The 15,153-nt window shown below is 47.3% G+C and overlaps 1 protein-coding gene across 1 annotated transcript in view; it reads right to left on the bottom strand.

The window, feature by feature from the left end:
- The window catches only part of LOC126251709 (calcitonin gene-related peptide type 1 receptor-like), a 609,959-nt gene that overhangs the window by 6,693 nt on the left and 588,113 nt on the right, over positions 1 to 15,153 (bottom strand). The window contains exons 7-8 of the mRNA XM_049952302.1: positions 11,463 to 11,628; positions 1,499 to 1,630 (exon numbers count right to left, since the gene is read on the bottom strand). Coding sequence (XP_049808259.1) covers positions 1,499 to 1,630; positions 11,463 to 11,628 — 298 coding nt within the window. The remainder of the gene's footprint in view (positions 1 to 1,498; positions 1,631 to 11,462; positions 11,629 to 15,153) is intronic.

The following is a 15,153-nucleotide window of genomic DNA, read 5'->3' as shown; positions in this document are numbered from 1 at the left end:
GCCCAGAAAATACACTGCTAGAAAAAAGTTAGTTTATCCTTTAAAGGTTTCCAAATAACTGAAGATTTATTGTTTGCAACAGTGGATACGGCTTACATGAAATGATAACATTTACAGACAAGTAGCACAAGCGATTGTGAAGCCCAGATATTTACCCGTGCTGAAACGCCCCTACTAATACGTTGTGTAACCGGCCACAGGCGCCAATCCAAGAGCTGACTCTAGCATCCAATCGATCGTACAGATGGCGAATACGGTCCTGGGGTACGTTATGCCACACCTGCGCAGTCTATCCGCGTAGTTCCGTAAGAGTTACTGGCTGACGAGTCCGCGAGTCCCTTCTTGTACCATCATTCCCACGCGCGTCCGACTGGAGACAAGTATGGAGATCGCGCTGGCCAGGTAAGTTACTGCACACCTTGCAAAGCACATTGAGTTTCACAGGCAGTGCGTGGGTGGGCATTATGCTGTTGGAACAACTTACCACCTTCCTATTGCAAGAACGGCAAAAAATGGATCTAACACCATTCTGCAAGTACGGAGGGCTTGTCAGCGTTCCCTCCAGAAACACCATAGTTAAACGGGTGTTGTAGCTCACAGCAACACAGACGATAAGGCCTGTAGTGGGGTCATTGTCAGTGCTTACCAAGTCTACGGCATACGTGGAACCGAACATCAACTACGTGCAGCCAGCATCTGCTTTTGTCGCTCAAGTTCACAGTGCGCCATTCTATTTTCCAAGTGATCCTCTGACGGCACCAATCGAGCCATGCACAGTCGATGCTTTGGCTTCAGTGGAAGACTGGCTAGAGGTGTGTGTGCCTGTAACCCCACTGCTAATAACTGGTTCGTGCTGACATGTCTGGGCTCACAAGCCATCTTATCTGTGCTGCTGTAGAAGTGCGATCTCTCTGCTGCCCATACAATACGACGATCCTGGAGTACGTCTGTGATATGGGGACGTCCAGAACCTCCTGTACGGGTGTGAGAATGTTCTTGTGATCACCGATACCAGCACAGTTGTACAAATGACGCAGTACGTGTGTGGCAATTCTCCGAAAGGACCATCTCGCCACTCGCTCGGCCACAATCTCACCCCTTTACACTCGCTCATTTGTCTGTAGGAAGCACGAGTGCGCCTCCGTGGTGTGGTTGCCTGCTAGCTTCACAGATTTGCACCACACAGAACCTTCTGGGTCTGAGCATTCCTTATTACAGGGTAGACAAGGACGGCGCTCTGGTAGCTAATATGCCGTCATCTGATCAAAATAGATGTCGCGTTTCCAACATAGGCAGTCCAGCGTACTTGAGCTTTTCCATGACGCCTACCTTGAGGTGCATGAAATATTTTTCGGGCAAGTTTCATTTTCTTCACCGGGCTGCAATAGTAGGTCTAGAGCAATAACGTAAGAAGCAGCAGCGGTATCACTGTGAGTAAGACTGCCTGCCGTGTTCCATGGGTACAGGACTAGACGAAGAGAGGGGAGAAGTGACTAACCTGGAAGGAGGCGGTGACGGCGGAGATGAGCTCGTAGGCCTTCTCCCAGGGGTGATCCTTCTCGGGCCGGAACGGCGTCAGCAGGTAGTGCAGACCCAGCAAGGGTACCAACAGCAGCGCCGCACGCAGAGCCTGCACACATACAGACACTCACTAATGTACAGTCTCAATTCAAGCAACTCAACCACCGTATGTTATTCCATCATTCTTCATGCATACACATTTCTTTCTGTCCGTGCGAGCTAGAGCGCGCCATCTCTTTAAGATAGCCCTTGTTATAACCCAAAATCTCAATGATCAAAATAAATGTTGCATATTGCTTTATTGTCAGTATTGCACATAACAGGAAAGAAAACTGGTTTTGTTCTGCCACATGGAGTCACAAGAAAACGAAAATGAAATAGATTAATATATTTGTACTTGATAAACCCAAACAAAATGAAAAAAAAAACTTTACAAGAGATTTCACTGCAGTTTCTTATCATTGTCAACTTGAAAACACATTTTTTATGAACCAATTGGCCCTCCTCGTCCTGGGAAAACTTCTGAGTGCTGTTAGGAACACTCCTCACCAAACTGTCCAGATAAGCTTCTGGGGTATCGCTCCTTTCCACTTTGTGGTGGGAGAGGACGACAACAACCGCTCGTTTCAGCATCGCCCATGCATTTTCTATGCCGCTGAGATGTGAAGACTATGCTCCACTGGGAAGCTGTTCACAAGATTGTGATGACGGGGCTGTGCATTGTCCTCCGTCACGTGAATCCAGTCCCAATACGCTCACCACACGCAGCAACAATGCGTGCAACGATGTTGTCAGGATACTTCCCACCAGTAATCTTTGCAGGCATTGGCACATGTGGTGTGACGCGGCCGTACGTGAGTCCACCCAGAATCATGACTGAACTGCCTTTATGAGGCTAGCAGTCTACGACATAGTTGGGTTGTGCACGTTGTCCTCCTTGCCTGCACACACGAATATCGTTATTTTCAGGAGGGGACTGATGCGGGTCCCATCAGAAAAGAGCGTTGTGTCCAACTGCTGGCTTGCCCACGCAGTGGTTTCATGCTCATGCAACACGAGCCTCCCTCCGAACCCGATTTAAAGGGTGAACCTTGAGATGTCTTCTGGCACGTAATCCCTGCCCATGGAGCTCCTTTGGATCATTTGTGTTGACACCTGCAATTCTATAGTTGTTTGGAACTGCCGCCGTAGAAGTGTCGCATTGTGTTGAGGGTGTCAACATGCTGTTAGACACAGATATTGGTCCTGTACACCTGTTGTTTTTTCTTCTCTAGCCAATACTGAGATGATCCTCAGCTGATCATGTCGCAAGACACTTGTCCGAGATTCTAGAGACATTAATTTAACTGTCAGCGATATTCACCGCGAAATCCACCTCTCGTATTCGCTGTCCTATTGGAGTGACTATACGCAACCTCTGATCGTACGTTACTTTTATCAAACCATCCCGAAGCAACAGAACTCTCGTGATGATACATAGCACAAGAACAGTAGCGTGTAGAGGCGACAAGGTTGCTATAGACTGCACATACTGCTTCCTCACAGTAGAAACACGGATTGTTTCCCCCGGGATTGTATTAACAAGAAACAAATGTACTGATACCACAATCTGTTTCTGGATGACAACGTTCAGGTTTAAAGTTTCGGCAATATTCGACACTTATTTTCGCCTCTGTGTGATTTCGTAGTTTATATCGGTAACACAATGCTCCAGATAAAACGAAGTTCCTAAGCTAATGAAATTGAGTACTATTGTTTTATGTTCTAGGGCACTACATTGTTTATTAAAGTTCATTCATTTTCTGTGCTTCTTTTTACTACTAACATTTGTGCTGTCCAGTAGTGGAACCGTTTGTTTTCTTTTTTCAGAAGTTCCCACATTGCATTTTGTTATTAAACTGTCTGTGAATCTGTGTTAATTTAGTTTAACTGTTTGATTAGCATGTTCTCCGACCTGACGTGAGAGAGGGGTTTAGGGGGTTGGGCCGTCTGCGTAAACGAGGGTGAGAAACCGCCTAAAACCACACTTAAACTGGCCGATCGATAATCAGCTGTGCGTATTCGATCCGGGTCCAGCTCACTTCGTTCTCCACTCCACGTGGAGAACAGCGTTATGTTTTTTATCAGGCCCATTATAAAGTCGTAGTGATTTTCTACCAATACCCGGCGGTCTGGCAGTGGGGCAGAGGTGTTTCCACTTGTGAGTAAATGGAAGGAAAACATCAGCTATGGCACACGTCTCAGAAGTACAGGAACCTTGCAGTAACCTTGAATTGAACTGCGCGTTTGGGACGACTTATAATTTGATTCTGAGACTATGCTATACATTGTACGAGGTAAAAAATTAAAATATATGAGTGAGAGTATGAAAGTTTCCGAACTTTTCCGTTTGTTTCTTAGTTATCGATCAATGATTCCAGGCTATCAACTAAGACTGTACATGTAATGACAGATTCTTCTACCGTATATGGTCTCTATCGTCGAGAAGGATACCCGATACAGACTATTTGGTAATAGTAACTTTCGTTATCGAACGATATTACTGATGTAGATGTTACGCACAAATATTTTTTTTGCTAACCTAACAAGTTGTGCATATAATGGTGCTCGTGAGTGCGCCATTTGATTGAGTCCTTTTACGTGAACATATTTCTGTCGTCTACATAGTGATGAACAGTCACCGTGTCTATAGTAGCATTAATGGCACCAGCTGAGGTTGTAGTACTTGATCTCGTTGTATCAAGATAATTCCAAACTGAGTCGCCACGTCATCGCCTTACAAAGGCTACTGCAGGAAATCGTGGAAAATTTGCCGTGCGGTGGCCGGTCTCTGCAGTGGGACGTTCGGCGGCGTACTACACTGTATGATCACAATTATACAAATACCTCTCACTGGACACTGATGTCGGATGTGAACACCCTTAGTCCTTAAGACGGCTTGAAATCTGCTCCGTAGGCTTTCAGTGTGGTATGTTGGATGCTGGAGGTTTGGAGCAACTCATCACAATGGCGTACCACTGGGTTCAGGACAGGAATCTGGGCAGGCCAATCCATTACAGGAACCCTGTTGTCCGCCAACAATTACCCTATAGATGCTGCTACACGACAGGTTGTATTGTCATGTTGATACAAACGATAAACGTCTCCGAACTGTTTCTCCTCCGTACGCAGTATAAAATGGCGTAAAATATGTTCATATCTTTCCATATTTGCCGGTTTCTCAAGTGCCGTAAGTGGACGATATCATACTGACAAAATGTCCTGTTTGAAGGCAGGTAACGTTCTTCAGACGTTTACAATCTCAAACCCACCACTTGGATTGTCATACGGTGCACTATGAGTCATCACTGAAAAAAAAAAAAAACACTCGTTCCTAGTCATCTGCTGTTCAATGCTGCCGCTCTTCACAGCACCTCAAGCGTCGCTTAGCGTTGACTGCAAGAGTGTGACTTACTAGGAGCTGCTCGACCGCTGTACCCATTATTTTCAACTCGTTATCCACAGCCATTGTGCTAGTAGGATTGCTGGTAGCATTTTGGAACTCAGGAATATTTCCTTCCAATGTTTTAGAGTGACTTTATTTACAATTACTCACCGTTATGCGCGTCACTCCACGTACAGCAGTTGTGCGGCATGCCTCATTACAACAACGGTGAACTTCCACAGCTTTAGACGTGTTGAAAACTCACTGATGGATTTATTACTCACGTGACATCCAATCATTAGTACATGTTCCAAGTAACTGAGCTCTCCTGGCCGGTTCATTTTGCTGTTCCTGTTTTTCTACTGACAGCACAGCACTGCCCGCATCCTTATACACTGGCGGGTATGCCTCTTGTAAAATCTAGTGGTCAGTTCCGCATCACATGGCGTGTCCAGATACCTTCGATCATATATTGTGTACAGCTGCCAGGCGGTCGTAGCTGGTCTGGCCACTTACCGTAGATCATTTAGTGTTGTGGGACATCGAAATACCGGCGTTCTGCCACGCAGCGGAGACCACATTCCATGACAATAAGTAACTGGAGAATTAATAGCCACTTTGGCAGTATCGAAAATAAATTCCATACAGGAAAAGGAATCATAGCGAGTGACAAGTTATATTTGATTGTCCGTGGTAGAATAAGAGACGGCAAGAATACGAGACTTATCCATTTGGCACGAACGTGCGGAAAGGGCGAGAGGCGTGTAACGAAGCGTATCCACTACTGCCAGTGCGCTGAGGGTAGCGAATCGGAGGAGTCTGAAAACTATCGGCTTAGCCCGAGTTAGGTACAAGCTGCCTGCATAGAAGAGAAAGTACTATAAGCGTACTGTATCAACCACTTAGCACCTAACATTTCCCAGAAATATTTAAATTGCATTCAGTTAATATAGCAGGTATATATGCTGCTATTTGTTTCACATAAAATGAGAGCTGGGAGAAAGACGCCCTAGGGAAGCATTGTACATTAGCTTCATTTCGCAGTATTTCACACCGGCATCCTGTCTCATCCTTTTACCACTCTTCCCTTCAGGAATAATCTCTGTAATGTCTGGGTGAGTGAGTAATTGGGGTTTGTTTGCAACTAGAGGTTGAGGATAGCTTCTCTTATTTCTTCTTTGTAGAGGCTCTGTAATTTTGAATGTAGTATTATTTTCTCATAATTTGTCACCTGAGGTGGTGGTAGGAAACCAGCTTCCAGCACTTCTTAAAAACTATGTGACTGGTCAAGTTACAGTACACGCAGGAAAATGTGGAACACCACGCCCAGCTTTCTATTCGAAATTTGTCCGGTTGTCATCCGTGGGTATAAGACTCAAAGTTTGCGGCGGTTTCGTAGCACCCAACATACTGGGTCAGCATACGGAGCGTCCAGGCACTTTTGTGATCGAGCGACTACCGCAGCCTTCCTTTAAATGTGGCTTCCTAAAAAAATTTGAAGAACACAGAGAAGCTGTGCACATGAGATAAGTAAAATGTGCTCTTACGATCTTTGTAGTATGAACTCAGTTTGGATAGGATTAGATCTTATTTCATAGTGTGATGTGGGCGTATACTGAGTACCTCGATTCAACCTCCAAGACTACTCTCTGACATCTGTATGACTACTTGGCAACTTTTTGCGTACGTCTGGTTAAGATTAACCATTAATACGCACTCATCTGGAGATACATTCGGTCGAAAGTTGAACGAAGGGTAGCGGTTTGAAGGACAGAGGTGAGAAAGTGCAAAGGTTAGCGCCAAGGGGAAAAAAAAAAACCTCGTTCGCTGCGCTGACAGGCTCAGCTAGGGCCGCGGCAGTGTCTCCCCTGTGTAGCGGACGACGTGTCACATACCACTGAGCGTCCGCTGTGGTAGCCCTCTCGCCGAAGTGGAGCTGCTCGGAACCAATGGGCTTCGGCGTTGTTGCGGCGGCACGCGTGTTGTTCTTCTGTGTGTCCGCCGCGCTGTGTTCCTCCGCCGGTTGCTCCGTAAGGGGAGCGGCGGCAGGTGTCTTATCTCCACCTATGACGTCGGCTCAGATGTCGTGCGCCAGCTGCGAGCGCAATTGCCGCAGTTGGCTGCATGCCTCCTCCGCCGCGGCCGCCATCATGGCGCGCATCTCGTGCACTTGCGTCTTCGTTAGGCGGTGCTTACGGCGCCGTCGTCATTTCTCCTCGGTTTACGCCTCGTCTCCAGCGCAGCCGTCACTGGCAAAGGCCGTGCAGCCACGCCACTTTGCCACGTATGACCTGCCGCAGCTAACACAAGTAGGCGCCTCATCCCGTTGCCTGTCACAGTCGCGGGTGTCGCGCGCGCCGGCGCACTTGATGCAACACGGCGTGGCAGTATTTTGCCACATGCCCTTCAGCTTGACACCCTAAGCACTGGGGCTTAGGGTCCATACCTAGGGGGAGAATTCCGACGGTCACAGGAAAGTCCAAGAGTTTCCTTATCCCGAAGATGTCGCTGCCATCCGTCGCAGTTTCCACTACGACGATGTAGAGCGGCGGCCTCTTCTTGTTCGTCCGATTTTGCAGCTTACTAGTTGCACCCCTGAATCCTGTACGTGACAGCCACTCTCGGACCGCCTTCTCGTGACAGATCCAAGGCAGCCCGTTGATCAGTGCCTCGGACAGCTTCTCGCGCTGTTACGGCGCTGTCGTCTTCTCCACTGTAGGTGGATCAGGAATGTGGGCGGCCACAGGGCTAGTCAGTGCGCGGTGGTCGTCCACGCTCGCTACCTGCAGCTGGACGATGGCGTCCGAGTCAACGGGCTCTACGCCTACTCTGCCCTGCAGCAGTTGGCTATGTCATCATACATCTCTGCCCACCAGCCATTACTGCACTGAATGTACAGAGGGGGAACAGGCATATGATGTTCGTTGCGCTTCCGTTCCGCATTCCAAGTGGGTTGCGGTCGCATTCCTAGTGGGTTGCGATGTCGAAGGTTGCTTCCCTGTGTCTGCCTTCTTCTGCTTCTGCCCCATTCTGCACATTCTGTGACGCGAGAACTTGAAAATTTGGCTGTGTTTAATAACGACGCACGATAATTTCCTTAGCGTCACGCCACATTCAGAGCACGGCTTCGCAGCTCACCTTGTAGCCAAGCACTGGCAGCGCGCTGCACCAGCGATACGCACGCTTCCGCTGCTGCAGCGCTCACGCCGGTGGCCAAATACAAAAGCGTACATTTCTGTGTATGTAATATTTGATAAAATATTTTGATTAAAAATTTCTTTTCAAAAATTTCTTTCTTGAATTGGTTTTAACTGTAAACATTTACACTACTAGCCATTAAAATTGCTACATCACGAAGGTGACGTGCTACAGACAGGGTATTTAACCGACAGGAAGAAGATGCTGTGATATGCAAATGTTTAGCTTTACAGGGCATTCACACAAGGTTGGCGCCGGTGGCGACACCTACAAGCGTACCATCACGTTTCCGACTTTGATAAAGGTTGCATTGTAGCCTATCGCGGTTTATCGTGTCGCGAGGTTGCTGCTCGCGTTGCTCGAGATCCAATGACTGTTAGCAGGATATGGAATCGGTGGGTTCAGGAGGGTAATATGGAACGTCGTGCTGGATCCCAACGGCCTCGTATCACTAGCAATTGAGATGACAGGCATCTTATCCGCATGGCTGTAACGGATCGTGCAGCCACTTCTCGATCCCTGAGTCAACAGATGGGGACGTTTGCAAGGCAACAACCATCTGCACGAACAGTTGGACAACGTTTGCAGCAGCACGGACTATCAGCTTGGAGATGATGGCTCCGGTTTCCCTTGACGCTGCATCACAGACAGGAGCGCCTGCGATGGTGTACTTACTCAACGACGAACCTGGGTGCACGAATGGCAAAACGTCAATTTTTCAGATGAATTCAGGTTCTCTTTACAGCATCATGATGGTCGCATCCGTCTTTGGCGACATCTCTGTGAACGCACATTGGAAGCGTGTATTCGTCATTGCTATACTGGCGTATCACCCGGCGTGATGGTATGGGGAGCCATTGGTTACACGTCTCGGTCACCTCTTGTTCGCACTGACGGCACTTTGAACAGTGGATGTCGCATTTCAGATGTGCTACTATCCGTGGCTCTACCCTTCATTCGATCCCTGTGAAGCCCTTCATTTCAGCAGGATAATGCACGACCGCATGTTGCAGGTCCTGTACGGGCCTTTCTGGATACAGAAAATGTTCGACTGCAGCGCTGGCTAGCACATTCACCAGATCTCTCACCAATTGAAAACGTCTGGTCAATGGTGGGCCAGCAAATGGATTGTCACAGTACGCCAGTCACTACTCTTGATGAACTGTGGTATCTTGTTGAAGCTGCATGGGCAACTGTACCTGTACACGCCATCCAAACTCTGTTTGACTCAATGCCCAATTACGACCAGAGGTGGTTGTTCTGGGTACTGATTTCTCAGGATCTATGCATGGAAATTGCGTGAAAATGTAATCACATGTCAGTTGTAGTTTAATGTATTTGCCCAATGAATACCCGTTTATCTTCTGCATTTCCTCTTGGTGTAGCAATTTTAATGGCCAGTAGTGTATATTTTCGTAAAGAAGAGCCTAAGCGATTGTCATAGCAATCGTTAAAAATTGGAAGTAAATCGTTCAGGCACTTTTCGACATTTTTGTTAACAACGTTAAATAACAACTTGTCTTTATACAGTAATATAGATGAGCTATATTTATTAATGTCGTCAAACGACATTGCACAGCAGTGCTATATACACTGGCAGAAAAAAAATTCGCAGTACCAAAACATAATTAATGTAGCACAATGAAATTACGGGAAGACATTGGTCTAACTAACATATTTAAGGGATTCACAATGTAAAATGTGAGGAAAATGTATGCGCGAGATTAGACACTGAAAATGTGAAATCTTGGTACATTAACAATAGCCTGCAGAATGTCGAACGCAAGCATGCAAACATTCCTGCATTGTGTCGTACAGGTTCCGGATGTCATTTTGTGGGATGAAGTTCCATGCCTATTGCACTACGTCGCTCAATAGATAGATTGTTAATGCTGTTTGTGGATGACGGAAGAGTTAATGTCTGATGATGCCTCATATGTACTCGATTGGAGACAGATCCGGTAACGGAGCAGGCCAAGGCAACATGTCGACATTCTGTAGAGCATGTTGGCTTACAACAGCGGTATGTGTGCGAGCGTTATTCTGTTGGAAAACGACTGAAATGCTGTTGAAAGGCAGCACAACAGAGGAAATCACCAGGCTAACGTACAAATCTGCAAACATGGAGTAACCATGAGAGTGCTCCCGCTGTCATGTGAAATCGCACTCCAGGCTATAGCTCCAGGTCTGTCTACCACGCACTTAACCGACCTCCTAAGCAACACTTGGCCATCACTGCACGGAGACATGAGCAGCGCTCGTCAGAAAACACAATAGATCTCCAGGCTGCCCTCCAATGAGCTCTGGCTTGACACCACTGAAGTATCAAATGGCGGTGATTTGGGGTCACTGGAATGTATGCTAAAGGGCGTCTGTCTCGGAGCAGTTCTTGGATTAATCGATTTGTAGCAGTTCATTCTCTCACTGTGGAGCCAAATTCTGCTCAAATTGTTGCTGGAGATTCATTGCGGTGCGCCAGTGTCGTACGCCGGACAGTACGGTCTCCCTCCCCCCCTCCCCCCGGTGGTGCCACGTGGCCGTCCGGAGCACGTTCTTGTTGCAACCGTACACTCCCGTGAGCACGGCTTCCAGCTGTCACGTACAGTGGCTACAAAAATGGTTCAAATGGCTCTGAGCACTATGGGACTTTAACATCTGAGGTCATCAGTCCCCTAGAACTTAGAACTACTTAAACCAAAGTAACCTAAAGACATCACACACATCCATGCCCGAGGCAGGATTCGAACCTGCGACTATAGCAGTCCCCCGGCTCAAGACTGAAGCGCGTAGAACCGCTCGGCCACTCCGGCCGGCACAGTGGCTACAGTCCTGCCAAGTCTTTCTGCACTGTCGCAGCAGGAACATCCAGCTTCTCGTAGCTCTATCAAATGACACCGTTCAAACTCAGTGACGTGTTGATAATGGCGCCTTTGACGCCGTAAACACCTTCTTGACTATCAACAATTCGCTATTTAAAGTGTAATTTTTCACAACTGCTACAGCGTTTATTTAAAGCAAACTTGTTTTGCATTCTCATAGCGGCACTGCTATCGTCACTCTCATGCGTCTGGCGCGAAATCTGAAAATACGTCACCTTTCAGGTGTAGAAACACGCCTGCGAACTTTCATTTATGTGACACAACTCACGCCAGTGTACAGAAGAAAAGGAGGAAACATCCCCATCCCAATAAAGAACAGCAATCTGTCATTATGAGCAACGGAAGGTTTCACACAGCTCCCGAACATTGCTTTGTTCCTCGTGTAATGTGAAGCAGGCTGTGCAACCTGCGCCGTGTGCTCGGCGGTGCGGCGGCCTCACCTGGAGCAGCGTGCTGGACGGCCGGCTGGAGCCCACGCGCGGCCCGGCACGCAGCTTGGTGAGCAGCACACGCACGATGTTGCACAGGAAGAGCAGGTTCAGCGCCATCGTGATGCACACGGGCGCCACCAGCACCGCCAGGTACTTGCTGTCGTTGATCCAGCACCTGCAGGCGCGGAGAACACGGCACGCACCGCGTCAGACGGCTCACAGTACCACTACGAAACACTTCAGGGAAACATCTGTCACTTAACTGATAACTTCATCAGATTTACACTGATCAGTCGAAACATTATGACCAGCCGACCTACTACCGACATGAATCCGTCCAGGAGACAGCACCGTCACCAAGGAGGAACGACTGCCAGTCAGCATAACACGCGGTGCCCGTTGTATCAGTGAGCATGCTGTCCGAGGGTGGAATGGGGAAGCAGGGCGATTTATCTGTTTGACCGAGGACAGACTATGATGGCCCGGAGGCTCGGTACGAGCATTTCGAAAACTGCACGAGTTCTCGTGTGTTGGAGGAATGCTGTGGTGAGTGTCTTCAACACGTGGCGACACCAAGGTGAAACGACGCACAAACGTCGTGTGGTAAGGGGGCAGGGGAGGTGGGGGGGGGGGGGGGGTGAGACCCTCATTGCACTTGTCGAATGTCCTACAATGAGCCTCCACATCCGACGAGCCATGCATTTGCCAATGTTAACACCGCCAAATCGGACACTACTACTGAAATGGGCACGCCAGCACCGGCACTGCACGTTGGCGCAGCGGCAGAGAGTTGCATGGTCTGATGACTGCCGATACCTTCTTCATCGTGCTGTCTTTCAGGGGTTTGGCTCTTTGATACCCGTACAGCAGTACACAGCCAAGCTGGCAGCGGTTCCATTATGCTCTGGAGAAAGTTCACGTGCGAATCCATGGGTCCTGCGAAGGTCGTGCAACACACCACAACGGCCGAGGCGTACTGGAAATTGCTTGCAGACAAAGTGAATCTTCCCCGACGGCAGCGGCATTTTTCTACGAGATAATGAGCCATGTCAGAAGGCCAGCAGTGTCATGGAGTGATTCGAGGAAGATAGTGGCGAGTTCCAGTTGATGTGCTGCCCCCACCACTCCAGCGCCCCACACTCGCCAGATGCGAATCCAGTCGAACACATTTGGGAAGTGTGAACATGGCGTCATAGCCCCCTCCCCAGAATTTACGGGAATTCGGTAACTTGTGTGGGCAGATGTGGTGCCAACCTCCACTTGTGACCTACCAAGGCCTCATCGCTTCCAGGCCACAACGTGTCTCCGCTTTTAGCAGTGTCAAACCTGGACATACCCGCTATTAGCTAGGTGGTGGTACTGTTCCGGCTGATCAATATAGATTCACAGATTAGTACAAGAATATTTTTAAAATAATGTGTAAATCTGATCCTTTGAGCACGGAAGCCATTTAACCATGTAACGTGTCGATGCTAGGACTCGCTTCAGATCACTGCATATGGCGTAAAGCAGGTGGCTGCTATTTGGGAGCTATGGTTTACAGAGTCCCCCTCAAAGGCTGTACATTGATTGATTGAGACAACACGAAGGCACCAACGATACAGAGGAAACGACGGTAAACACTAGCCCACGAGCTAAAGAATTGTTTTCTATAAATATCTGCGTATAAGATTCTTTACAGACGAATGGAAAAACTGGTAGAAGCCGACCTCGGAGAAAACCAGTTTCGATTCCGTAGAAATGTTGGAACACGTGAGGTTCAGGAAAGGCAAACCTACGTTTCTAGCATTTGTAGACTTAGAGAAAGCTTTTACAAAGTTGACTGGAATACTCTCTTTCAGATTCTAAACGTGACAGGGGTAAAATACAGGGAGCGAAAGGCTATTTACAATTTGTATAGAAACCAGATTGCAGTTATAAGAGCCGAGGGACATGAAAGGGAAGCAGTGGTTGGGAAGGGAGTGAGACAGGGTTGTAGCCTATCCTCGATGTTATTCAATCTGTATATTGAGCAAGCAATAAAGGAAACAAAAGAAAAATTTTGAATTGGTATTATAATCCTGGGAGAAGAAATAAAAACTTTGAGGTTCGCCGATGACATTGTAATTCTGTCAGAGACAGCAAAGGACTTGGAAGAGCAGTTGAACGGAATGGACAGTGTCTTGAAAGGAGGATATAAGATGAACATCAACAAAAGTAAATCGAAGATAATGGAATGTAGTCGAATTAAGTCGGGTGATGCTGAGGGAATTAGATTAGGAAATGAGACACTTAAAGTTGTAAAGGAATTTTGCTATTTGTGGAGCAATATAACTGATGATGGTCGAAGTAGAGAGGATATAAAATGTAGACTGGCAATGGCGAGGAAAGCGTTTCTGAAGAAGAGAAATTTGTTAACATCGAGTATAGATTTAAGTGTCAGGAAGTCCTTTCTGAAAGTATTTGTATGGAGTGTAGCCATGTATGGAAGTGAAACATGGACGATAACCAGTTTGGACAAGAATAGAATAGAAGCTTTCGAAATGTGGTGCTACAGAAGAATGTTGAAGATTAGGTGGGTAGATCACGTAACTAATGAGGAGGTTTTGAATAGGATTGGGCAGAAGAGAAGTTTGTGGCACAACGTGACTAGAAGAAGGGATCGGTTGGTAGAACATGTTCTGAGGCATCAAGCGATCACAAATTTAGCATTGGAGGGCAGTGTGGACGGTAAAAATTGTAGAGGGAGACCAAGAGATGAATACAGTAAGCAGATTCAGAAGGATGTAGGTTGCAGTAGGTACTGGGAGATGAAGAAGCTGGCACAGGATAGAGTAGCATCTAGAGCTGCATCAAAGCAGTCTCAGGACTGAAGACCACAACAACAACAAGATTTGTACACGACTGCACGCATCCTAAGTAGGCCCAACTGTGGAAACATATTTGTGGAACGTTATATTAAAGTGTCGAAAAATATATATAACAAATAAAATAGAAATTCATCAGCTTTTTGGAATAATGATGAAAGGCCCTCTGCACTACTTTTCATTTGACGTAAGGGAGCAAAATAAGAAAATACTGAGAACTGGTTATGCGATAAATCAGGTAAATGTATCTAAAAACACTGCCGATCTTAGACAATTATAGGAGAACAATAAACTGTGGGTGGGAACCCGTGTCCGAAATCGTGATCCACCCAGCAGACAGAGCGTTGCATTCACAGGAGGGAACGCCTGCTACGCAGCAGCTAGCTATATCTTCTCAACAGGGGATCGTCGCAATCACTCACGATCACCGAATGACGATTAACAACGTGAGATGTCCCACCATCAGCCTGCCAGAGTACAAAGTCACTTCTGCTGTCGAAGGGGAGGCCCAGTGGAGGTCTGGCGGTAGGTGGCGGCGCCTGTTACTTCCATGCTCTGTAGTGTCACTAGCTAACGTTTCTGGACACGGGTACTATTCTCGATTCCTCAAGAGACCCTCTACAGCCCATCGAAATTTGTAAAACAATACACTGGCAGCCAAGATCGCAGGAATTCTTTTTATTCCATGATTACCGGTTTCGGCTAAACTAAAGCGGCCAGAATCGGATCTTATATAACTTGTATGTGTCCTAAAATCCGATGATGGCGGTTTAAGTTTCGCCTAAACCGGTAATCATGGCATACAAAGAATTCTGCGATCTTGACTGCCAGTTTATTGCTGTACAAGCATCTAG

This window comes from Schistocerca nitens, chromosome 4 (genome assembly GCF_023898315.1).
Source record: "Schistocerca nitens isolate TAMUIC-IGC-003100 chromosome 4, iqSchNite1.1, whole genome shotgun sequence".
NCBI lineage: Eukaryota > Metazoa > Arthropoda > Insecta > Orthoptera > Acrididae > Schistocerca > Schistocerca nitens.
This window is presented reverse-complemented; position numbering and strand designations above follow the sequence as displayed.